General features: G+C 43.6%; 1 protein-coding gene across 2 annotated transcripts in view; it reads right to left on the minus strand.

The window, feature by feature from the left end:
• The window catches only part of MCC (MCC regulator of WNT signaling pathway), a gene marked incomplete at its 5' end in the record, with an annotated part of 360,091 nt that overhangs the window by 263,770 nt on the left and 68,874 nt on the right, over window positions 1-27,447 (minus strand). For both annotated transcript variants that reach the window (XM_084628620.1, XM_084628619.1), the window contains one exon: window positions 4,896-5,107. In XM_084628620.1, coding sequence (XP_084484746.1) covers window positions 4,896-5,107 — 212 coding nt within the window. The remainder of the gene's footprint in view (window positions 1-4,895; window positions 5,108-27,447) is intronic.

Raw genomic sequence — 27,447 nt, forward strand, 5'->3', positions numbered from 1 at the left:
AGTTTTGAATGATGTTTTGTCAGAGCTGGCTTCACTATCCACGCTGCTCCAGAAACAGGGCCTTACACCTCTTGAAGCATTTCACCTTGCCCGAGGTAAACTGAACAAGATCAGAAGACAGTACTTGGAGATTCAGTCTTTTGGAGTGACAAAGTTACGGCTCTCTTAGATATGACCTCTCAAGAAAATAATGGAATTGATACCAGTTCCATAATAACTTTCATAAACAACTTGTGTGCACATTTGGCAGACAGGGTTCCAGAGGATGAAGTCTAGGAGTGGTTCGCTTTTGATTGTGCAGCAATAGTTAAGTGTGACTTCAATTTTGGAATTCATCAGGTCAAATCCCTATATTCAAAATACAAAGACTTTCTTGATGAAGAGATTGTTATAGTCAGTCAGTACAATGGCTTCAAGTTTGCAGTAGCCGAAAGAACCAAAAGCCAATTGGTTTTAAGTTTCCTGGATATGGTAACATTTGCTCACCAGAATGAACAGTTTCAGGATCTTGCAAATCTGATGGATATTGGAGGAACATTCCTAGCATCAGGTGCAGACTGTGAGCGTGGCTGTAGCTTAATGAACACTCTAAAAAACAAACTACAGAATCGTTTACAAGTAGATCATTTGGACATGTTGATGTGTATTAAGAGTTACCAGCTGGATGGAGGACTGATAGATCTGGACAGAGTTTATATTGAATGGGCAATTGAAAAAGATCACAGGGAAAAACAGTAAAGTTAGTTTAGCAATCTTTGACATTTCAACCAATAAGGAAATTAAAATGCATTTGTAATTACATATCTTATTCTTGGCTGATAATTATTTATGGATATTTTTTAGGAAAATTTAAAATTTAAAACACAAACTTGTTTTTCTTTTTTTACTTGTGATGTCTCTACCTGAAAACCCATATAAATTGACATAATGGCATACTTATTGTCTTTATTGTATGTTTATCAAAATCTTTTCGGACATGTGTATAGAATGAAAGGTGAAAGTGGACACCAATGGGCAGATGCCTATGGACTGATAATGATCATGATTAATATGTGCTTGGTATATGCTCGTGATTGTCTCTCAAAAAGATCATAAAGCGTAATGCTTAAAACTAACTTCTACTTCATGAAGAATGGTTAAATTTCCCTTTTCTAAGTATTTAAAAATGACATTTATAAAATAACATGGTGTAAAACTATTATCACAATTGCAAATTAAAACTTTTTAAATGTATAAGCATTTTAGTCACTTGGGCACATTTGTCTCATGGCGCACAAATTTGAACTCTGCTTCAAAAATTTGCACAGAAGAAATTTTTTGCGCACACAGCCTGTCAAAAATTAGTGGGAACATTGGTCTGAGTCACCTGGTACTGGATACCCCTCCTCTTTTGGAATGCCAGTGGTTTTCCACAAAATACACAAGAGCTATATAAGGCAGGGGAGTGACGTCATCACGGTTCTCCTCTGCCTCCCCACCCAAAGAGACAATGAAAAACACCTGGAAGCAAAAACTGAACGGGGGGGCGAGTAATAATACCTGTGGTCTCAAGAGGGAGACACTGCAGCTGCCTTTCAAGACTTTCTGTAATTTGCCTGCAACAATATCTAGGGTGAGAAATTACTATTTGTAACCAATTTCTTTAGTGAAACTAGCTTGGTTTACTAAGCAAATTAAGCCAAACACGCAATCTGCTTTGTTCTGTTTGCTACCCCTTTTACCACTTAAAACCTGCCTTTTGTTGTTTATAATATTACCCAGTTTCTGTAATTTCTAACTGGCGCGGGGGGTGAGAAGCTGTGCATACCTTCTTCCACATTGAGAGAGGAGGCGAATTTCATAAAACCTTTGGGTTTCTATCCCTTAAAAGGAGTTAGCACCAGAGTGTTGGAGCAAGTCCCTTAAGCTGAATCTTCCCAGAGTAGATCTGCAGTTGGATGTGGCCCTGCCTGTGTGCTTGGCTGGAAAAGACTTGTGAGCCTAACCCAACAAGGCCAGGTAAAGGGGGCCTATGCTGGCAGAGCAGATAGACTCAGTGGTATCTCAGCACATCAGGCAGCTTCCTATGGGCACTGTATGTTTATCAAAATCTTTTCGGACATGTGTATAGAATGAAAGGTGAAAGTGGACACCAACAGGCAGATGCCTATGGACACAAGCGCCACTGGAAAATAAATAGGCAGATATTTTCCCTATATAGTAAAAATACTGGAATATATTATTTGTTTACTCATTTTTCTTCAAGGCATAGTTGAACTATGTTAATAAAAGACGAATGATGCAATACTGACTCTATATGAGTGTTAGGGAGATACAAACCAGACTTTAAAACAGTGCACAAAATTATTGTGTGTGTGTGTGTTTGTGACACTCTGTACCCCAAGGCAACACACTGGCACCCCCACATTTATCATGGTGACATAAGGCTAAGATTTAGTCATGTGTATTTTTAGTAAAAGTCATAGACAGGTCACGGGTAATAAACAAAAATTCACGGCCTGTGACCTGTCCATGACTTGTACTATATATCTCTGACTAAATCATGGGTGCTCTGGGAGACTCTGGGGGTGCAGCTGCTGCTCTGGAGGGGGTCCCACTGGTGCTGGGGGCTCCGGGGCACCTGGAGGTACTGGTGGGGACCTCCAGGGCACCCGTTGGGGTGCCTGCTGGTGCTGGGGAGGGGATTCCGGGGCGCCCGCTGGTGCTCGGGTTGAAGGGAGGCACGGGAACACCTCTCGAGCTGCTTGGGGGCTCTGGGGTCAGCTGCACCAGCCAGCTGCAGAAATCATGGAGGTCCCAGAAAATCACAGAATCCTTGACCTCCGTGACAGACTTGCAGGCTTAATTATGATGCATCTTGTACAAAGTATGTCATGTGAGGTGTCAATGGAAAAGTTATGGTTTGCTGCATATGATTATCCTATCTGTAACCATGTATCATTTTTGTATCTGAAGCTGTGAATATTGACTATGTACCTGTATTTCAAATGTGTTTGCTCCTGTGGTATCTCCCACAAAGTAGTTTATATCCAGTTTAGCCAGCACATTGTGAATGAACTACTGAAGCTGATGGCCCAGTAATTAACACCATGGACCATTGAAGAAGCTTATCCCCACCTGATAGACTGTCCTGTAGACGTTCTAGCCAGAATACGGGGAATGGCCCCTGTTATGACTCATCAAAGCATGCAAGGGCATGTGACCAGCTCACGTGGCACTGAATTCCATCTTGTGCCTGTATTTTTCCACTATCTGTGCTGGGGGCTTTGTTTGGGACAATGAAGTTCCCTCCGCATGCCAGAAGCTATAAAAGGGGGAAGTGACATCATCACTTATCCTCACTCCCCCCACAACTCAACACCTGGAAACACCTCAGGAACAAAGACGTGGACTGGGGAGTTTTGTTTGGAGTGTAAAGGGAAATCTGCTCACAGACAGTGCTGGTGCATTGTCCTCTCCACATTGAAAGAGGGCTAGACTGGATAAATAATTTACGCTGGTCAGGCTTCTGACCAGGGAGAGATGGTACAGCTCTGATGTCCTAGGCTGGGAAGAGTTGGTTGGAGTCTCTCTATTGTTGGTTCATGAGTGGCTGGCAAAAGCATTCATGTAACACAGCTGGGTGTGTCCCTGCCTGTGAATATTTGTGTGAGTGCAGGACCTGAAGGGGTTTGCAGCTTGTCACATTATCACAGTGTGAGAGGGAGCTCAGGTTAGTAAGACAGAGGGCACAGAGGAACCCAAATTCCAGGTTGCACCCCAGGGAACCCGTCACAATATTGTATTGGTTTTAGTCATATCAGTTGAATAAATTTCCATTTTCTTCTGAGTGTCCATCCCTTCAACTCCCCATAAGCATTAACTAACAGAATCTGTTTCACCAGTACAAAGCTAGTTACTGTCACAAGCAGCCATTCTAAAATGCGTTCCTCAGCTTTTCCCCAATGCCTTAGTTTGGGCCTTTTTGTTCTCCAACTAAAAGCCTGAATCCTTGCTCCTTCTTTTCAGTTTAGCAGCATCAACCTTTGACCACCAGAAATGAGCTACAAAATGGCTATAAATTTTATAGCTCACCTGGTCTAAAGTTATTTAGGGTATGTCTACACTGCAGTTAAAAACTTGTAGCTGGCCCGTGCCGGCTGACTTGAGTTTGCAGGGCTCGGGCTAAGGGGCATTGGTGTAGACGTTCAGGCTCAGGCTGGAGCCCGGACTCTAGGACCCTGCGAGGTGGGAGGGTCCCAGGGTCAGCTGGCACAGGCCAGTCGTTGGTGTCTAACTGCAGTGGAGACGTACCCTTAAAAACCTGAATCCAATGCCTAATTGAAAAAAACCACTCACTTAACAAACACATCAGATTTTTACTGCAGAGAATAATGTGGTATGTTTATCTGAAAATACTTTTACTATGAGGCTTGCCTATGAGAACAGTAAAAGACAGTACTACACAAAGAGTTCCAAACAGAAGTCTCAGCAAATAAAGTGGAAAATCCTGAAATATAAGGGAAAGTATTTTCCTGCATGACACTAACTGACTTAATGAGCAGAAAGATGTTTACTTGCACAGTCTGCCACTGTGCTACCAATTTATTTTCCCATAAGTAAATGTTTTCACAAGCTCGCTATGTTTTATAATTAAATTGTATAAGTTAAAAACTTCAGCTAAATGCCTTATGGAGTCCACCAAATCCTTTTTGCTGAAAGCAAGTCCTCAATTATACAAGTAATTTCTAAATACTTCTCATTATTTGAAAAGCTGAAAATTTAATGACATTGTGGTAGATGAAAATTACAGCAGCCTGATAGTTCCCTCGTGGACCATGACTTAAAAGTTTAATATATTCAAGCTGGGGGGAAAAACCCTGAAGAGCTTTACAGTGAAGATAAAGTGTACTTACAGTGTTGGCAAGCTCTAAATAGCTTCCTCCAACTGAGTTGCTAAGATTGGAGGCCTGCGTTAGCAGTTTCTGCAGAGCAGCTTGTTGACTCATAGTGCTGCCACCATACTCCAAGAGCTTCTGTAGGGTAGAATGACTCTGCAGGTCAGGACTCTGAAGGTCTCTTGCACCAGAATCATATTCCCAGCTTTCTCTAGCACCTGATAAGGCACCTAAAATGTAGAAACAGAAAAGAGATTCAACTGTAATCCCACAGCAAACTTACAAGGGCTAACATGCCCCCTTGCCCCCTAAAAATACCTAGTGTAGCAAAAATCAAAGAGTGTTTATGGGACACAGTATTGATTTTCAAGACACAGGAGTCAAAGACAAAAGTGGTTTTTATACAATATTTAGAAATATCACCTACATCTGTAAATAACAGGGGAAAATACTATTTATTAGTATGATGGCAGAAATAAATCCAAGTGCACATCATCATAAAAACAGAGAGGGAGAGAGAGACTATCCAGTGATAAATTTATCACACACCTGTGCAATTTATCATAAATCTATGACAGTATTCCCTCCCCTATCCATCTCCTAGAATTTATTTTAACATTCCAACCCACTGAGGCTTTTTAAAAACCAACATAAGAATCACCATTTGGATCAGACAGGTGGCCCAAGTTGCCTAGCATCCTGTCTTCAACCAGTGCCCAGCACCAGCTGCTTCAGAGGAAAGTGCAAGAACCCTTGCATTATCCTATTTCTGCCTAATCTGCCATCCACGTTAGGTGTCCTCCTAATCTCTTATAGTTAGAGACTAGCTTAAACCCCAAAATTTGAGTTTAATATCTCGTCCAAAATTTGTTAGCATTAATTATTATAACTCTGGGTATTCTTGTCATTCAGCTAAATGTCCAAACCCCTTTGAATCTTGCTATGTTTTTAGTCTCAACAACTTCCTGTGGCATAAATTCCACAGTTTAATTATGTGTTTGAAAAAGTATTTCCTTTTATTGGGTTTGAATTCTCCATCTTTTAATTGAATTGAATGTCCCCTTGTTCTTGTGTAGGGACCAAATGGAAATTCCTGATCTCTCTTCTGTAATATAGGCAGAATTGGTGGCAACACATATAGTTAAAGTTGCCTAACAACTTCCATTATAAAACCCTGTTTTCAGTGGCTTATAACTTTGCCAGAAGGTGGGAATGAGCAACAGGGGAGGGAACACTTGATGATTACCTGTTCTGTTCATTCCCTCTGAAGCACCTGGCATTAGCCAAGGTCAGAAGACAGGATACTGGGCGAGATGGACTTTTGGTCTGACTCAATATGGTTGTTCTTAAACTTTTCCACAATGAGTATCTGCCTCAGACTGAATATTTTTTTGTAAATTACAGATGAAACAGTTTAGCCATTTTTGATTACAGAAAAATACACTGTTTTGCCAATGTTAAAAAAATTAAAACAGTTTCATTTAGAAGCTCTAGAGCCTCCATGTTTTGAGCAGCAACTTGAAATTTATTACCATGGTGTCCCTGCTCAAACCTGGCCAAGTTATGAACTTCTGTAAAATCTCAGTTCATACACATTCAGTAGAGGTTTGTTAGAATTTGGCAGCTAAATTCCCCAAAGATTCCATACCCACTACACTGCAGTACATCTGCATTGAGCATGCTCCAACCCCAAACAGCTCCCAACTTGACAACCAAACTGCAAATATTCTATTCCCACAGAGTGACTGAGCATGCTCCAGCCCAGGACTCCAGAGCCTTAACAGGTATTTTCCTCCTGTTTGGGGCTACTGTTGCACCAGAAGAGAGCAGGGAAACAGTCTCCTGTGCTCTCATTGCTCCCCCTGGTTACTTATCCAGTCCTCAGTTTGAATACCATACAGCAAATAAGATCTGGGACCACACAATGAATGACAAAGATAAAAACTACAAGTGAATAACTGCCCATTCTGTGAGCACCGTCCTTTCTGTGCACTGAATGTGGTAGGGGAGTTATGGGGAAAACGGTAGAGCAGAATCTCAGCCAATGAAGTCAATGAAGCCATGACAATTTACACCAGCTGAGGATCTGCACCCAGAATGTGATCAGGTAATTAAAGATGAAACTAAATTCAAGTTGCACAGGCAACCTCATTGTTTGCATTTCCTAGCTTCTGAGTGCCTGACTTTGCAACCTTAATAATGTACTTTTAACCATTTTAATGTAATCTAATGTACTTTCATAGTGTTCCCATGTATTCATCTTCTTACCAAGGTAAACAGCTGTAATCTTTTCAAGCTCTCTTCATATGACAGTTTTTCTGTGCCTCAAATCATTTTAGTCACCTTTCGCTAACCCCCCTCTAGTTCTGTAACATCCTTTTCAAGATGGGGTGACCAGTACTGTGCAAAGCATTCGATATCTGGCTGCTCCACTGATGTATTTAATGGCATTATAATGATTGCTGTATTATTCTCCAACCCATTGCACGTGTAATCTAGTTTCTTGTTTGCTTTCTGCCCATAGCTACATCTTGAGTCGAAGTCTTCTTGAGGTATCCACAATGATTCCCAAGTCTTTTCCCTTAAATGATCCAGTTAATTTAGAACCCTCACATACAGGAAGATGTGTAAAATGTCTTATCGATCTATAGTTGATCAAGTATGAAAGCAGTGGGTCAGGCCTGAACATGAATCAGGGTGGAGTAATGATACTAAAACCTATAATGTGTATAGTACACATTTTATTAAAATTAAAGCTGCAGCTGCTCCATTTCATAAAAATTAAGTATAGCCATCTGGCTCCTAGCAAGCTGCCAATGTAGACCCTCAGTTAGGCAAAGTGTGGGTACTGCTACTGTAGATGAAACAGTTCATTGGTATGGATACGGTCTTTGACCTCTTACTGCTTTTCAAACACAAACCAGAAATAATTTTATGAGTGCTAGAACAAATAACTTTGCATCAGACACAAATTTTCATTCAAATAAGATAGCCAGATGGATGTGTATAGAACATCACAGGTTTTGGATAATACATTTTCACTAGATCATTTTGCTCTTTTTGTAGAAGCATTCCATCCTACACTTAAATTTTGACTAGAATTCCATAATCAGCTAAAACCATGGTTTCTCTCTAATTAAATCACTGTCTAAAAACCACTAGCATTGTTACTATAACAATTTTGCAGCTAAATGATGCTGATAGACTAGAAGACTCTCCAGTGAACACAGATTGAAAAGTAATTCATCTGAGAAAGTGAGTTGATTACATTAATGTAGGAATAAACTGGCATAAAGTCAGGAAGCAACAGAGAGTCGTAGTCTTATTCTACAGTTCAGAGTTTTTTGCTTATGTATTAAATCAAATGTTACTGGGTAAAGCTACCACTCTTAAAAAGGGCCATATCTCCATCCACAGGTGCTCAGCACTTGCCGAGTGCATACATAGAAACTGATTCCAATAGGAGTATCAGGCAATCCCAGGCACTTCCCAGGATTAAATCCATACCCATTAAAGCTATTTATTGGGAAGATCTCAATGAACTACTTTAAATAAGACATCCAATAATTGTCACTGTTTTACCATATGTGTCCACTGAATTCTCCTATACCCTAATCCATGAATAGTTCCAATTAGCAGAAAGGTACTAGTTTGCCCAAGTTCAGCTCTCCTGGAAATACTGAAAACTGGCCCATTAGCATCAAGTTATTTCCTAGCTACCTGCTGAGAATCAACCTAAATTTAAACCATTTCCCCATAAGAACAGAAATAAGTTATAATTGTCACTTGATACATCCCAGAGGAAAAGCTTCTGGGGAAATCCAGGAAGCAAATGGATCTTCCTGCAATATCTTCAAGACTGACTGCTGCAAAAGCCTCAGATGCTGCCACAGTAAGGACACAAGCCTTCCAGTGGCGCCTGATGGACGTATTTTATAAAATGAGACCTACCAATCTATGCCAGTCATAAGCAACAGCCTTTCATTCACGCCTTTAAAAACGGCTATTCATCTTCCTTTGCACTTATAATCCCTAGATTCCCCAAACACATCATAATGGTGGGTATCATTATCCCATTTTACATCTGAGGTAACGAAAACATAAAGCGATTAAGTGATTTGCCCAAGCACACACAGTAAGAGAGCGGCAAAGTAGACACCAGAATCTAGATCTGCTTGTCTCTTGGACACTATTTTCAATCCACTAGGCCACAGCGGCCCATAAGCAATTATAAGTAATACTATCAGGTTAACTCAAAGGCTTTCTAGTGGACTGTGTTCCTCTAAAATATCCATTAACATTCAAAGAGGACATTTATTAATCAATGATCATTAATTACTCAATGAAATGACAGTCAGTCATAATAAATGAAATAATGATCAGCTAGGAAAAAAACAAGGAGCTTATTAATGAGGTAATACAAAATGGGTAAAACATCAGTGTGACAGCGACATAATCAAGTATAATAAAAGCTTTATATTGGTGTTTGCAGGGAGCAGAAATGCATGGAGAGTTGATTCAAAAATATACATATATATTTTCCCCTCAACTCGCTAGAAGGGGATATACCACAAAGCTAATATATAATAATCTCATCTTAAAAGGAAATAGAACTAAATGAAACAAGAAATCACAAGAGAGGCATGAGGTCTGGTCTATATTGCAGAACAGGTACTGGTGTAATCAAAAGGATTAGATACTGTTTTAATCTAATACAGTTTAAGAATGCTTTAAACTGATTTAACTACATATATATTAGCAGTTTGTACCACTGTAATCACTTTAATAATATAAGTGTAAGTTGTCCAAAATAGACAAGCCCTTAAATGTTTCTGTCAGAATAAGTCCAAAATATATCTCCAAGTAATGTGAAGTGTGCACACAGTAGTAGATGTGGGTACCACTGCCCTCAAGTGGCTGGACTACAGAATATAAAACCCCTAACTGCCAAAGAAGGTTTTCCTATAGCTTGAGTAGTAGAGGCCTTCTCTTGTAAGCCAAAGGCTGTGCTCTATCCAGCTCCCAGGATCCACGTATACTAAATATATGAGATGACTATTATGTGGGCATGTGCATGACCATTGAGTTAATAGAGTCGACTGTATATTATTCATTCTTGCTTGTATGGAGCTAAAATGGCTTATCCTCTGTAGTGTATCTGTATATTAATTCAGACTATTGTTCAGACTGTTTTGTTCTGTAAAAGAACTAATTAAATGAAAGGTTTCAGAGTAACAGCCGTGCATCCGATGAAGTGAGCTGTAGCTCACGAAAGCTCATGCTCAAATAAATTGGTTAGTCTCTAAGGTGCCACAAGTCCTCCTTTTCTTTTTAATTAAATGAAGTTAATAAAAACAAAAAAAAATTATGAATACATCCCCAACTTATATTGGCTCAATAGTCCCATATCTGTCATGGTTATATACAGACTAGCCCCCTCTACAGGGCGGGCACAATTACATTTTCAATCATACAAGTCTCATTCATGATGTTATGCTGTCTTGATTGGGGAGGGGAGGGGAGGGGAGGCGAGGGGCAACAATTACCGTTCAATTTTAAGATACTTTACAATTAAAAAGCACACCACTGTGCTCCTTATTTAAAATGGATAAAGAAGTGCAAGCATAGATATAAATGAAAATGCCTTTTTCCATAAGAGTATTTAATTTGGGTTTTACCCCAATTTTTTCACTTTGACTAATTCCCTCACCCCTCCACAAAACCAAAATGTTGACTTTCAAATACTGTCCTCAGAGATTTTGCAGTTTTGATATTTTAGCTTCTTGCTAGGGAAATAATTAGGTTGCAAAAACTCAGATTTGACTGCTCAACTAGTATTGCACACGTACATACATATAATCAGCACACCCAACTCCTGTGCTTTATAGTAATAACCAGAGGGAAGAGAGTGGTAAACATGATGAGTTGGAGGGAGGAAGGAAGTGCATTTGTGGGTGGAGGTAATATGGGGGTTTTACAAGGCGTGAATAAGAGTAATTTCCTCTTTACTAGCGCTTTACATCTTCAAAGATATGTACAAACTAGCTGATCAATCAATCCTCACTACACCCCAGTAAATAGTAGCCCCATTTTAAAGATCAGAACATAGACACACAACTCAAGTGATTTGCACAAGGCTACACAGAGAATCAATGGCAGAACTGATATTAGAGTTCAGCAGTTCCTGGATCTCTGAGAATCATCCTTAATAGAATTTATAAATCCCACAGTAGTTCTGTTTGCTATATGGATGTAAGTTAGCCTCTACAATAGCAATCAGCAAATAGTAGGGAACTGATGTCAGTAATAGGAGTACATCTGAAGGTTTTTGTATACGTAGAGATTCTAGATAGTGAGTACACACGTAAATTGATGCTGTTATTGCCACAAGTCAACATAAAATGTTATTTGAACAGTATTTATTTCAACCAAGTAGCAGAACAGAGTACTCCAACCCTACCTGGAAGTACACTTCAAAGGTTTGCTCCACGATATTTGGGAAACAAAGAAGATACCTTGGCACCCTTCATTGATGAAGAAAAAGGACAGTGTTCATGCTTTACCCAGGCTTGGCTGAAAACACTGACGAGAACTCTGAGTGAGATAAATTTTTTAGACAACTGAGTTACATGTCAGCTAAATTTAGTCTCTAGAAGGCGCGTTCCGCTTTTGTTTTACATGTAACCATTTCTTGCCAATATTCTTATTCACTATTACTTGAGTCTCTAATCTTTGATAAATATATTTATAGTGAAAACAAGAGTAAGTTTAAGGGCTGTGGTGTTACGCAAAGTTCTGTTCCTGAGTTGAATCTTACAACCTGATGTGTACTGTTTCTTTGGGAACAACAGGCCTGGTCATTCTGAGTATGTTCAGTGGAAAAAGGGCTGGGCAATGCAGGGAACACTGAGGACTTGGGGATTGGTGTGAGTCTATCACTACCTGTACAGCAAGAGCAAAGCTTGCAGAGGCCTGGAAGGCAGCATTTCTGCTGCCAGTGGATGTTGGTTTCAGAGAGCTGATCCACAGCAGCCAGAAATAAGACTTCCTCATGCTAAGGGCAGGTGTTGGTGCGGTGCCTCGCAACCCTGGGTACCCTTGAGAAAGATGACGAATACCTACAAGCAATGCCATCAGGAATAATCACCCAGGAGTGGTTCACTCGCAGTGTTAAGATTATCAGCAAGGCAGGTAATAAGGTTAGGGTTAGCCCTGGCCAGCCTGCACTGAGTCTAGTGTCTTATTTCAACCAGCTGACAATCTGGGCAATGGTGCTGCAATGGGAAGGAGACCCCAAAGGCAACTGAATTTCACTCTCTTCTAGGGATTTTGACTGATTCGTCTAGGACGAGGGACTGGACTGAGAATTGCAGAGAAGCAGATGCCTATCACAACCATCTAAGGCTATGTCTACACTACAGCTTATAGAAAAGGAGTACTTGTGGCACCTTAGAGACTAACAAATTTATTAGAGCATAAGCTTTCGTCAGCTACAGCTCACTTCATCGGATGCATACAGTGAAAAATATAGTGGGGAGATTTTATATACACAGAGAACATGAAACAATGGGTGTTACCATACACACTGTAATAAGAGTGATGAGGAAAGGTGAGCTATTACCAGCAGGAGAGCCGGGGGCGGGGTGGACCTTTTGTAATGATAATCAAGGTGGGCCATTTCCAGCACTTTACAAGAACGGGGGGGGGGGGGGAATAAACAAGGGGAAATAGTTTTACTTTGTGTAATGACCCATCCACTCCCAGTCTTTATTCAAGCCTAAGTTAACTGTATCCAGTTTGCAAATTAATTCCATTCAGCAATCTCTCGTTGGAGTCTGTTTTTGAAGTTTTTTGTTGAAGAACTGCAACTTTTAGGTCTGCAATCGAGTGACCAAAGAGATTGAAGTGTTCTCCGACTGGTTTTTGAATGTTATAATTCTTGATGTCTGATTTGTGTCCATTTATTCTTTTACATAGAGACTGTCCATTTTGGCCAATGTACATGGCAGAGGGGCATTGCTGGCACATGATGGCATATATCATATTGGTAGATGTGCAGGTGAACGAGCCTCTGATAGTGTGGCTGATGTGATTAGGCCCTATGATGGTGTACCCTGAATAGATGTGTGGACACAGTTGGCAACGGGCTTTGTTGCAAGGATAGGTTCCAGGGTTAGTGTTTTTGTTGTGTGGTTCCTGGTGAGTATTTGCTTCAGGTTGGAGGGCTGTCTGTAAGCAAGGACTGGCCTGTCTTCCAAGATCTGAGAGAGTAATGGGTTATCCTTCAGGATAGGTTGTAGATCCTTGATGATGAATTGGAGAGGTTTTAGTTGGGGGCTGAAGGTGATAGCTAGTGGCGTTCTGTTATTTTCTTTGTTGGGCATAACTTATGTCACTCTGGGGTGTGAATAAACCACCCTCCTGAGCAACGTAAGTTAAATCCACATAAGTGCTGGTGTGGACAGCGCTATGTCTGTGGGAGAGTTTCTCCCACCGACACAGCTACCACCTCACGGAGAGGTGGTTTTATTATGCCAATAGGAGAGCTCTCTCCCATTGGCACAGAGTATCTACCAGATGCGTGGCAGCTGCACCGCTGTATGTGTAGACAAGCCCTAAGCTCATCAACACTGTCGGGTCTGTCAGGCAACTCGTAGTCAATTGTGGCTGACCCTGTTGAGAGATAAAGCAGTTTGAGCACATGCTCCTATCCATCCTTCACTACGGAAGACAGACCATCCACCAGAGCAACCAGTGCAGCAGTCTCAGACATATCATGGTCTGCCACCTCACTGTAAGACACAAGTAAGACACTAGCAGAGGTCTGATGTTATTGATGGTAGCTCTGCACCAGCTTTTCAGTTACCTTGTTCAAGAATGGTAGATATGATGGCAAATGACAAGACTGTTGGTACTGATCGCTTTTGAAGTGCCAGCCAGCCACTACAGCATGCGCCAGGGAGCCCAGTAGACTCCCCTCACTGAAGGAGCCATTGACAGAATCAGCAGAGGACCTGGGATCTCATTATTGCTTTTTATGAGGTGTCAATCACATGCAGTGGTTTGAACTTTCTTAAGCACTTTGGAGAACTTCTGATACAACAAACTGTCTACCTTCTGGGTAAGAAATGAATCATAGAATCATAGAATCATAGAATATCAGGGTTGGAAGGGACCCCAGAAGGTCATCTAGTCCAACCCCCTGCTCGAAGCAGGACCAATTCCCAGTTAAATCATCCCAGCCAGGGCTTTGTCAAGCCTGACCTTAAAAACCTCTAAGGAAGGAGATTCTACCACCTCCCTAGGTAACGCATTCCAGTGTTTCACCACCCTCTTAGTGAAAAAGTTTTTCCTAATATCCAATCTAAACCTCCCCCACTGCAACTTGAGACCATTACTCCTCGTTCTGTCATCTGCTACCATTGAGAACAGTCTAGAGCCATCCTCTTTGGAACCCCCTTTCAGGTAGTTGAAAGCAGCTATCAAATCCCCCCTCATTCTTCTCTTCTGCAGGCTAAACAATCCCAGCTCCCTCAGCCTCTCCTCATAACTCATGTGTTCTAGACCCCTAATCATTTTTGTTGCCCTTCGCTGGACTCTCTCCAATTTGTCCACATCCTTCTTGTAGTGTGGGGCCCAAAACTGGACACAGTACTCCAGATGAGGCCTCACCAATGTCGAATAGAGGGGAACGATCACGTCCCTCGATCTGCTCGCTATGCCCCTACTTATACATCCCAAAATGCCATTGGCCTTCTTGGCAACAAGGGCACACTGCTGACTCATATTCAGCTTCTCGTCCACTGCCACCCCTAGGTTCTTTTCCGCAGAACTGCTGCCTAGCCATTCGGTCCCTAGTCTGTAGCGGTGCATTGGATTCTTCCATCCTAAGTGCAGGACCCTGCACTTATCCTTATTGAACCTCATCAGATTTCTTTTGGCCCAATCCTCCAATTTGTCTAGGTCCTTCTGTATCCTATCCCTCCCCTCCAGCGTATCTACCACTCCTCCCAGTTTAGTATCATCCGCAAATTTGCTGAGAGTGCAATCCACACCATCCTCCAGATCATTTATGAAGATATTGAACAAAACCGGCCCCAGGACTGACCCTTGGGGCACTCCACTTGATACCGGCTGCCAACTAGACATGGAGCCATTGATCACTACCCGTTGAGCCCGACAATCTAGCCAGCTTTCTACCCACCTTATAGTGCATTCATCCAGCCCATACTTCCTTAACTTGCTGACAAGAATACTGTGGGAGACCGTGTCAAAAGCTTTGCTAAAGTCAAGAAAAATACATCCACTGCTTTCCCTTCATCCACAGAACCAGTAATCTCATCATAAAAGGCGATTAGATTAGTCAGGCATGACCTTCCCTTGGTGAATCCATGCTGGCTGTTCCTGATCACTTTCCTCTCATGCAAGTGCTTCAGGATTGATTCTTTGAATGGACACTGTGTACAGTATACTTCAATTTCTGGGAGCCAGAGTGCAACCCAGATCCTAGGAATGCAATCTGTACAGCAGGGGAAGAATTTCTCACTGCGTCAGGTGAAGGGGTTGAGAATGTGGAAAAGCAGTCCCATTTGTCAAATGAGTTCACAATATGGAATATTTCAGTCAGTCATGGCTTTGTAGTCAAGAGTGTATACAAATAAGTATCTTTTTTACATCTCCCTTGTGGCTATAATAGGAATGCAAGATTTCCTTGTGCCATAGTCTGTCAGGTTCAACTTTAGGTTATTAGTAATTTAACAGTGTTCAGACTGGCAGCTGAGAGGTGAAAGGCTCCACATTCTATGAAGAAACTCCTGAGTCATCCAGTCTGTCCTTTATTTACCTCTTTGTTGCTGCCATGTCCCTTACTATCCAAGGTTTTAGACTGACTCATGAAGACTTCTCCCACCAGCGGATAATCTGACTGTAAAAATGCCTATTTTCAGCATGCCAATTTCCTCTTTGGCGATTCTTTACTCAGTAGGTAAGATATGACTATTGAAAATTAACACCATTCTTTAATAATCTTCAGTGGGCAGAAAAATGACAATGGTGGCTGTGACACAGAGACTCCTTAGCAAAGGGTCCTCTGTTCTTTGCAAACAACTCTCACCTCAGACCTGACAAACTCACTACATCAAACACATCTTACAAGATACTTATGCATAAAAATTAACATCAGATATCTACAGAAAGCTCATAACTTGTCAAGATTCATGATCATTGCGGGATGTATCTACAGGTAATTGTGACGGTTTGCCCCCCTTCGGATGCCACCTGATGTGCTAAGATACCACTGAGCCTGCCTGTTATGCCAGCCTAGGCACCCTTTTCACCTGTCTTGCTGAGCCAGGCTATGAAGCCTCCTCCAGCACACACAAGCAGGGACACACCCAACTGCAGAACAACACAGACACTGAGATCAACTTTGGGAAGACTCAGCTTGAGGGACTTGGGCCAGCACTCAGGTGTCCACCTCCCTTGGAGTGCAGACCCAAAGGTATATTATGAAATCCACCTCCTCCCTCAATGTGGAGGAAGGTATGCACAGCCTCCCTCTGCCCCCTCCCAATTATGAACTGTTATATTATAAACGAGAAATAAGTTTATTAATTACATAAGGTGAATTTTAAGTGAATATAAGAGACAACAGACAAAACAAAGCAGATTACTGAGCAAATAAAACAAAATACGCATGCTAAGCTCAATATATTTAAGAAACAGGTTACAAAAAGTAATTTCTTACCCTAAATGTTGTTTTAGGCAGGTTGAAAAGTTTCTGTAGCTTAGAATTCCAGTTATATTTTTTTTTAGACTGGACCCTGTCTTAGCCTGGACTCCCCCTTGTCTTCCCTTCAGGTATCTTTAGCAGTCTTTCTTCTTGGGCAGACAGACCATGGAGAGGAGTTCTGTTTGCCTTCCTCCCCACCCTTAAATAAGGTTAACATAAGGCAGGAATCCTTTGTTTCCCAAACTTGAACCCCCTCCCCTTTTAGTTAGCCTTGCACCATACTAAGGCCCCATCTACACTGGCAAGTTTCTGCGCAGTAAACAGCTTTCTGCGCTGTAACTCCTGAGGTGTACACACGGCCAAGCCACTTCGTACACAGAAACTGCGCAGTTGTAGCGCTCTAAAAAAACCACCCCGACGAGAGGTGTGGAGCTTTCTGCGCCAGGGCTATAGTGCTGCGGTGCCAGTGTGGACACCGTGGCGATTACAGAGCTGCGACTGGCCTCCGGGAGGTGTCCCACAATGCCTGTTCTCGCCTCTCTGGTCATCGGTTTGAACTCTACTGCCCTGCCCTCAGGTGACCAACCATCATCCCCACCCCGTACATTCCTTTGCGTATTTGAAAGTCCCCTTCCTGTTTGCTCGGTTATGCATGCCGTGGTCTCAGCGGATCTTTCCAGGTGGCCATGCCTGCTCCACGCACCAGGTGATTCCCCCGCTTAGAGCAATGCCGAGCTGCTGGACCTCATCGGCATTTGGGGAGAGGAAGCTGTCCAGTCCCAACTGCGCTCCAGCTGTAGCAAATATGATATGGACAGATTTCACGATGCATGATAGAAAGGGGCCATGACCGGGACACATTGCAGTGTAGGGTAAAAGTGAAGGAGCTGTGGAACGCCTACCACAAGGCATGGGAGGCAAACCGCTGCTCCCATGCTGTGCCCACGAGCTGCCGGTTCTACAAAGAGCTGGTCGTGATACTCGGTGGCGACCCCACCTCCACTGCGAAGGCCCCTGTGGAAACTTTGTTGGTTCATGTGCCAGTCAAGAGTGGATCGAGCCAGGAGGAGGAAATCTTGGACGAAGAAGGGGAGGGGGACTCAGAGGCAGAGGATGGCTCGGAAGAGATGAATGCAGTCAGGAGTTCTTTTCTACCCTGGAGGAGCCTAGACAGTCACAGCAGCAGGACCTTGGCGAAGTGCAAACAGGAGAGGAGGCCCCAGGTAAGTGGATCTGATTTGGGGAATTGCTGAAGCAATGTACATGGCAGAGGAGCATTGCTGGCACATGATTGCAGGAGGGTTGCAGAAAGCAGGCTTGTCTCCCATTGCATGCCTATTCTGAGCGGCGGAACAGGCTGATTCACGGAAATCTCCCTCAGAGATCTCCAGGAAACTCTCGTGGAGATGCTGGGCAAACCTCTGCTGCAGGTTCCTCGGCAGAGCTGCTTTGTTTCTTGCCCGATTAATGGTAACTTTCTCACGCCACTGTGCCGTCATGGGGGTGGGAGGACCATTGCTGCACACAGGTGAGCCACATAGGGGCCAGGGCAGAAGCTGCAGGCTTGGAAAAGACTCTCCTTTGATTCCCTGCTTACCCTCAGCAGCGAGAGATCTTCCATAATGATCACATCCTGTGGAAAGTATGGGGACAGTGCTGGCTCTCCCCAAGAGCCATATGCCCAGTGAGCAGCAGGGTCCAGGAAGAATGACTTACCCTGCCCCTGCAGCTACTACCATTTTGGGGGTCTTGAGGCCTGGGGTCAGCCAGTTAGTGACAGGTGTGTGAGTACTGGCTGTGTTTTAAAGCACCACCAACACACTCTTATCAACCTGCTGGCTCCACTCTCTACCCGCAGCATTCCACTCCTCACAGTCCAGCAGTGTGGACTCCCACTACCCACTGCACTCAACACCCATCCCTCTGCAGTTTGGCCCTGCTGAAGTACAGCACCCGCTGCATTGTACTCCCAAGGAGAAGCTTGGGTATGATCCCTGGACATACACAAATCTGTAGCCGTCTTGGGACCCCTCCTCCTTTGGAGACCTTCCCTTCCCCCATCCCCCTCCCTCCAGATGTATTCTTGTCATTTGACTCTCTCCTCCGGTTGCACCTTAAAGACTAACAAATTCATTTGGGCATAAGCTTTCATGGGTAAAAAACCCACTTCTTTAATGCATGGAGTGAAAATTATAGATGCAGGCATAAATATACTGACACATGAAGAGAAGGGAGTTACCTTACAAGTGGAGAACCAGTGTTGAAGGCCAATTTAGTCAAAGTAGTCCACTCCCAATAACTGATGAGGATGTGTCAATACCAAGAGAGGGAAAGTTGCTTCTGTAGTGAGCCAGCCACTCTCAGTCCCTATTCAAGCCCAAATTAATGGTGTTAAATTTGCAAATGAATTGTAGCTCTGCAGTTTCTCTTTGAAGTCTGTTTTTGAAGTTTTTTGTTGAAGTATGACTACTTTTAAATCTGTTATAGCATGTCCAGGGAGATTGAAGTGTTCTCCTACTGGCTTTTGTATGTTACCATTCCTGATATCTGATTTGTCCATTTATTCTTTTACACAGAGACTGTCCGGTTTGGCCAATGTACATGGCAGAGGGGCATTGCTGGCACATGATGGCATAGATCACATTGGTAGATGTGCAGGTGAATGAGTCCCTGACGGTGTGGTTCATGTGGTTGGGTCCTCTGATGGTGTCGCTAGAGTAGATATGGGGACAGAGTAGGCAACAGGGTTTGTTATAGGGATTGGTTCCTGCGTTAGTGTTTCTGTAGCGTGGTGTGTAGTTGCTGGTGAGTATTTGCTTCAGGTTGGGGGGCTGTCTGTAAGCGAGGACTGGCCTGTCTCCCAAGGTCTGTGAAAGTGAGGAATCATTTTCCAGGATAGGTTGTAGATTGTGGATGATGTGCTGGAGAGGTTCTAGATGGGGGCTAAACATGATGGCCAGTGGTGTTCTGTTATTTTCCTTGTTGGGCCTGTCCTGTAGTAGGTGACTTCTGGGTACCCATCTAGCTCTGTCAATCTGTTTCCTCACTTCCCCAGGTGGGTAGTGTAGTTTTAAGAATGATTGATAAAGATCTTGTAGGTGTATGTCTCTGTCTGACGGATTGTTTTTGCAGATACGGACTAACACGGCTACCCCTCTGATACTCTCCTCCGGTCGCTGTCTTTTTAAAAAAGAATTGTGTTGGTTTGAAAGCAATCTTTATTCTATTAAGTGAAAGCAAAAAGAGCACTGCAATGTAACATACAATTATGTTAAGGCCCCTTTTTGCATCACATACACCAATCACCTCCTAGCATTACAAGCACTGCAATCCTGAGCAAAGCAACAAATATTAGTGGCTTTCAGCCTCAAATTGCTGCCTCAAGGCATCCCTGATCTTTATGGCCACGCACTGTGCCCCTCCAATAGCCCTGGTCTCTGGCTGTTCAAACTCAGCTCCAGGCGCTGAGCTTCTGCGGTCCAGCCCTGAGTAAAGCTTTCACTCTTCCCTTCACAAATATTATGGAGCGTACAGCACACGGTTATAAGCATAGGAATATTGTCATTTGCCATGTCCAGCTTCCCATATAGGCATCGCTAGCGGGCTTTTAAATGGTCAAATGCACACTCAACAGTCATTCTGCACTTGCTCAGCCTGTTGTTGAACCGCTCCTTGCTGCTGTCAAGTTGCCCCGTGTATGGCTTCATAAGCCACGGCATTAAGGGGTAGGCGGTGTCTCCCAGGATCACAATGGGCATTTCGACTTTCCCTACAGTGATCTTCTGGTCTGGGAAGAAAGTCCCTCCTTGCAGCTTCCTGAACAGGCCTGTGTTCCAAAAGACGCATGCATCATGCACCTTTCTGGACCAGCCTGCGTTAATGTCTGTGAAACATACATGGTGATCCACAAGCGCCTGGAGAACCATTGAGAAATACCCTTTGCAATTAATGTACTCGGTGGCTAGGTGGTCAGGTGCCAGAATTGGAACGTGCATGCCATCTATCGCCCCTCTGCAGTTAGGGAAGCCCATTTGTGCAAAGCCATCCACAATACCACGCACGTTGCCCAGAGTCATGGTCTTTCAGAGCAGGATGCGATTAATGGCCCGACACACTTCCATCAACATGACTCCAACAATTGACTTTCCCACTCCAAATGGGTTAGCAGTCTGCAGTAGCCAGCTTCCACAGTGCAATCGCTATGTGCTTCTCCAATGACAGGGCAGCTCTCATTCTCGTGTCCTTGTGCCGCAGGGATGGGGTGAGCTCATCACACAGTCCCATGAATGTGGCTTTCCTCATCCAAAAGTTCTGCAGCCACGCTCGTCATCCCAGACATGCATCACGATGTGATCCCACCACTCAGTGCTTGTTTCCAGAGCCTAAAAGCGGCATTCCACTGTGGTCAGCACCTCTGTGAATGCCACAAGCATTCTCATGTCGTAGCTACTACACCTGGTGAGATCAACATCACATTCATCTTGACTTTGTAGTTTAAGGAATAACTCCACTGCCACTCATGACGTGTTGGTCAGAGCGAGCAGCATACTGGTCAGCAGTTCGGGATCCATTCCTGCAGCCCAAAGAGGCAGGACATGCAGTACACAAACCATTGAAAGATGGCGCCAAATGCAGCTGGAAGCACAAGGATTGCTGGGATGCAAAGCAATGCATCACGGGGCATTGGGACTGGCCCCAGGATGCCCCACGACCCACTCCGCCTTCCCACAAGTCTTAGCCACAAAAGAGAAAGAGATGCTCTGTGGGATACCTGCCCAGAGTGCACCACTCCAAATAGCGCTGCAAGTGCCACAAGTGAGAACACGCTACTGCGCAGGCAGCTGTCAGTGTGAACACACAACAGCGGTTTTCCTTCAGTGCTTTCTGAGCGGTGCTGTAACTTTTCCAGTGTAGACGTGCCCTAAGACTTTCAAGGGAAAACCCTCAGAGGCAACTGCAAACAATCAAAACCACTTACAGGTTAAAAAACCCACAAACACTACTACAACAAGGCAGGGGTTTGTCCTGTCTATGAATAGGAACAAAAGGCTGTTTCCAGTACAACACAGAGGAGGCAAAGGGCCTCTGGATTCATTCAAACCCCTTGAGGAGTGGGATGTTTTCATGAATGTTTGGACCTGGGTTCTTGTGACACTAGCCAGCTCTGTAATAGACTGCATTTGGGGGGGAAACCTACTTTAATTAGCTAGGAACGGTAGCTATTAATAAGTGGGACCCAGGATTGTGTTTTATGATTTTGTTTTGTATTTTAACCATTTGTTTCCATCATTTTCTCATTTCTACTTAAATCTTTACCCTTTCTTAAATAAACCTAGTTGTGTTTTATTGTCAGTGCTCACAAGTGTTGTGTGGTTTACAGCAGTGGTGGATATAATGTAAAACTGGTAAATTGGGATACACTGCACGATTGGGGGCAGTGGAATTTTTGAGAGTAGCTAGTGGCAGGGGCTCGATATCACAGGGGACTGATTCAAAGAGACTAGGGACTGGGGTGCGCTCGTTAACCCACAAGATGAAGACAGGGCTGGCATAACCCAGAAGAAAGTGATTGAATGGCTGAAAGGCTGGTGGTGTTACTGGAGGTGACTCTCAGTCCTGGGTACTCCAAGAACAAGCCCTATGGCATGCATTAAAATAGTAGCTCTCATTTGTCATGCTCCGCCACTAACATAAAAAGTGCTAGTGACAGAGGCACTATCAGCATGAAGGAAAAGGCTTGCAAAATGAAACAAGAGAGGCCACCCTCCACCTATAACATAGTATATATTTACACAGGATGAGCAAGGAACAAGCCTGAACATTTCAAAACAAAGAAAAAAGGAAAGGAGAAGAAGGATTCCAAAACCCTCTATTCTTGTTTCTGCTTATGCAAAGATTGCTATGATCAAAAGCACTTAAAGAAAATTAAAAGCTGACTAGACTTCTGATTGTTTAAAGGAGGTATAAAGCACATACAGGAGAGCTCATTGAAGGTCAGTGTGTTCGAAAGGCAAGAAAGGAACAAGTGGGGTCAAGTTTACAAGCTGCTAATTTGGCTCAGGCAGTAAAAACTCAATTGTCATGTCTGGGGCTTTTGAGCACTCTTTGTTTCTATTGTCTTTTCAAAATGGAATGTAACCTTTCTCACATCCTGCTGTCTGGGATATTGTTCCCAGAAGAGCTATAAAAAACCAATGAGGAGGGCGAAAGAAAGAACAAATGTTCTTGTTGTTCTTGAAAGGTTTTCTGACTAAATTGTGTTAGTAATGGAAATAAAACCTACTCACAATGAGGAGCAGATAATCAAAATGGTCTCTGTGCAAATCAGGAAACAGCTCTAGTGCAGGAGTCAAAGGTCAAAGCCTTCATGGAACTTCATTGTCAATGGTTATTATGCTGCAGATAATTTAAAGTGCTAAACTACAGCTGCAATGCTACCTCAGTGAATCCAAATTTATTCATACACATTTACAGCAGACTACATAATGTTCTCCATATAACATGGAAGCAATAAAGGATGGTGACTGATTTGCATCAGGAACCTATAGTTTCTTTGGGATATGCAAACATACCGCAGCTGGAACACGTGTCTATAAGATGTTTTATTACAGAGAAACCTATTCTCAGCAGTGACAATAGAAAAAGCTTTTCATTTATTGAGTGTGGTATGTTGCTTTTATTCATTAGCTTCAATTACCAAGAAGGAACTAGCCTCCCACAGCTTGTTGTGTTCAAGCACAATTATGCACCAGTTAACCAAGTGTGTTCTTGTACTATTCCAGGCACCTCTCTCCTTGGGGTTGTAACTGCCTCCTTCAATAAGCACCTCAGGCAAGCCAGATAAATAAAAACAAGTCAATTTGCATATGCAAATTAGAACACTTCCATTTCCTACTCCAGTCTCCTCCTCCCGATTCCATCCCTTCCTGTTACAGCAGTGAATGCAGATGGCAATGGAGCTGGTTTTACATCTCTGACAGGGCAGAAGTGCTTCCAAATAATCTTATCAAGGTTAGAGCAGTCAGAGGCATCTTGCTCTGTGAGTTGTCACTTGTTGAAAGACCAAACCAAAATGGCTTGCAAGCTCTAGAGTAAATTGCACAAGTTCATCTACCAATCCTAGGACTGCCAGCTCCACAGATCTTCAGACCTTCCTACAGGTCAAAGGAGAAAATCCACCATTCTACCAGAAACAACTCTTTGATTGACACTCATTCCCTGCTTCCCCTGCCTCTTACGAAAAGGCAGCCTATTACACCTATTCCATATATGGAAGGACTTCTTCCCCCTTCCTTCACATACAGGACAGGCAGCGCTCCTTTCCGTCACCACCCCTTTCTTAACCTGGGAGTGCTCAACCCTGCTGTTCCCCAGCTGGCTCTGCAGTACCTCCTCACCCAGGGATACTGCTGTCCCTTTCACAACAGAGGCATGGGGGGAAAGAAAGAAACTCCCTCTTAGTCTCCCCACACCTGGCTTGCTTGCTACAAGGTGCACAGGGTTTAAAACCCGGGTACCAAGGCATACCCCGGTGCCAGGGGGCGGGGGAAAGTAGGGAAAGGGGACAATCCCCAGAACAACTCCTTACTGGAATTCTAACTATACTATAACTAAACTAACTATTTACAGAGAACAGTCCAATGACCACTAGGGAGAAGGCTTGCCAAAGCAAGAGAAAAAAGCATTCAGCTAACCATCACAGGTGGTAAGAAGGAACTGAAGCGGAGGGGTTATTTTTTATGGCTACTTTGAAAGTTTGTTCTTAAATATCAACATCCAGCTCCCACAGAATTTCATTAAAATTGTTCCTGTACAATAGAAAAGAGGAAATGAATTATTTAAAAAACACTCTCTCCCATCGGTATGGAGCTTTGGGGAAGAATTCTTCATAAGCACCCCCTTGCAAAAATCCCACCACGTTGTCCTATTGCTGAAAGGAATTTTCTTTACCACAGAAAAGCCCACAAGGCCCACCTCAAACCTGACAGAGATTGTGGGATTCAAACTGGATCCCAGGAAGTCTAGGGCCATCTCTGCCAGCGCTGGGCCTCATGGATCTCACTCCCTCTGACCACAGTTGCCCCTCTGGAGTGGCTTGACAGAAAAGACTGGGACTATATTCTCTCTTGACTTGTCTCCTTTGGGACTGGAGATGGGGGACAATACACATCTCCCCATTCCCTGCCAACTCTTCAGGATTCAAGGAGGGGAACAGTGCCAGAGAGGTCTCTAAACTCCTTACCTGTGGAAGGGGTAGAAGAGTGCATGGAAGATCCATTCTGTGCACATAAGTTTGGAAGGGGGAGGGGGAAAAGGCACTGAGCCAAAATTTTTTGCCATGGAAAGGAAAGGCCTTGGACTTCTCCAGTGGTGCAAATAGAAATCATTTATTGCCAGTACGCTGCACTCATGGGAGGGACACAAAGGGGGGGGGGCAGTGACCTCCCCACATGACTCCTCCCCGCTCCCAGCCTGGGGCCCCGGCGCTCTCTCCGTCCCCTCCCCATGATCCACATCCATCCCACATACCTGGCAGGGTGAGGGGAGGAGCCCTCTGTCCTCCTCCCACTGCGCTGGAGACTTCTGCTGTACAGACCCCAGGCAGGAGGACTCAGGGGACGCAGCTGCATGGAAGGGCTAGGAGCGATACAGCTGTGCCAGAGGAGCTGCTGGCATGGGGACACCCAGCGGCTCCACATTCTGCTCCCTTCGCTGCTGCAGTTCCCGGGAGATCGGGACTCTCCGAAACCGCAGTGGGGAAAGGAGCAGAACGTGGGGCCACTGGGCAGCCCCACATCAGCAGCTCCTCCAGAGTGGCTGCTGTCCCCCCACAACCCTGTCCTCTGGCAGGGCTACTGTACAGACCCCAGGCAGGAGGACTCAGGAGATGCAGCTGTGTGGAAGGGCTGGGGGCGGGCTCCTCCTGTGGCTTTCCAGTATACCATACCAGCTATAAATATCTTACTGGTACAACATACCGTACAGTACCACCATACTTGCACCACTGGACTTCTTATAAATATACATTTGACTCCTCAATGTTGTTTGCTGGGATTTACTGTTATCTGAAAACAAATAAAATACTCACATATTACAACAAGTCAAGCAATGATTCCTCTGAAGTGCCAAAGAGACCACAAAAAATGCTAATCAGTATCAAATTACAGATCTGAGACCATACTGCATCTGTCAGGATGATAGGACAAAGTAGAAGAGAAAAGTCAAGATTCCCAAGACAAGGGATGAAGTAACTTCTTTGACTTCTCAGCTTAGCATTCCAGTATCTGGAAAGATACTGGAACAAATAATTAAACAATACATTTGTAAGCACCTAGAGGATAATAGGGTGATAAGGAATAGCCAATATGGAGTAGTCAAGAACAAATAATGTCAAACCAACCTCATTTCCTTATTTGACAGAATTTCTGGCCTAGTGGATAAGGGGAAGCAATAGAAGTGATTTTAGCAAAGCTTTTGACACAGTCCCACATGACATTCTCATAAGCAAACTTGGGAGATGTGGTCTAGATGAAATTCTGTAAAATGTTTGCACAACTGGTTGAGAAATTATAATAAAACAGCAGTTATCAATGGTTCACTATCAAAGTAGGAGGATGTGTCTAGGGCCCAGTTCTATGCAAAATTTTCATTAATAATTTGGATAATGGAGTGGAGAATATGCTTATAAAATTTGCAGATGAAACCAAGCTGGAAGGGGTTGCAAGCACTTTGGATTACAGGGTTAGAATTCAAAATTACCTTGACAAATTGAAGATTTGGTCCGAAATCAACATGATGAAATTCAATTAATACAAGTGCAAAGTACCACACTTACGAAGGAAAAATCAAATGCACAATTACAAAATGGGGAATGCAATTAGTGAAGTGGCAGTGCTGCAGAAAAGGATCGGGGGGTTATAGCGGATCACAAATTGCATTCGAGCCAACAACGTGATGTAGTTGCAAAAAAGCCTAATATTCTGGGATGTATTAACAGAAGTGTTGTATAAAAAACATGGAATGTAATGTAATTGTCCCATTCTACTCATCACTGGTCTGGCCTCAGCTGGAGTACTGTGGCCAGTTTTGGATGTCACGCTTTAAGGAAGATGTGGACAAATTGGAGGGGATTCAGAGGACAGCAACACAAATGAAAAAAGATTTAGAAAACTTAACCTGTGAAGAGAGGTTAAAAAAACCTGTTATATTCAGTCCTGAGAAAAGTAGCCTAAGCGGCCTGATAACAGGGCTGTTATAAAGAGGATGGTGATCAACTGTTCTCCATATCCACTGAAGGTAGGACTAGAAATAATGGGCTTAATCTGCAGCAAGGGAGATTTAGATTAGATATCGGAGGGGGGGGGGGAAACCTTTCTAACTATAAGGATAGTTAAGATGTGGAAGAAGCTTTCAAGGGAGGTTGTAGAATCCAAACAACTAGAGATTTTTAAGAACCGGTTAGAAAAACCTGTCAGGGATGGTGTGGGATTTTGGGTATCACCCAAACCAGGAAAGGTTCGGTCACCACCTGCCTAAAGCTATGCTTCTATGGCTGAAGCCCTACACCAGTAGCCAGCCTACAGACATAAAGATCTCACCCTGGCTTCCACCAGCCTATTTACTCCTTGCAGGGTGATCCCCAACAGCCCTTCTGGTCCCGAGTCTCCCCAAATCCGTCTCCCTGAGTTCTCAACTACCAGACACCCTGAGTTCTTAACTACCAGACATTTTTCCCCTCTGGTTCATCACCCCCCAAAGGTGTGAAACCTGCCCTCAGTTATCAGTTCACTTTGGCACTCACGCCCCAAACAGACTTCACAGCAGAGACCTGCTAGGGGT

The sequence above is a fragment of the Lepidochelys olivacea genome, assembly GCF_965140295.1.
Source record: "Lepidochelys olivacea isolate rLepOli2 genome assembly, chromosome: 5".
Classification (NCBI taxonomy): Eukaryota; Metazoa; Chordata; order Testudines; family Cheloniidae; genus Lepidochelys; species Lepidochelys olivacea.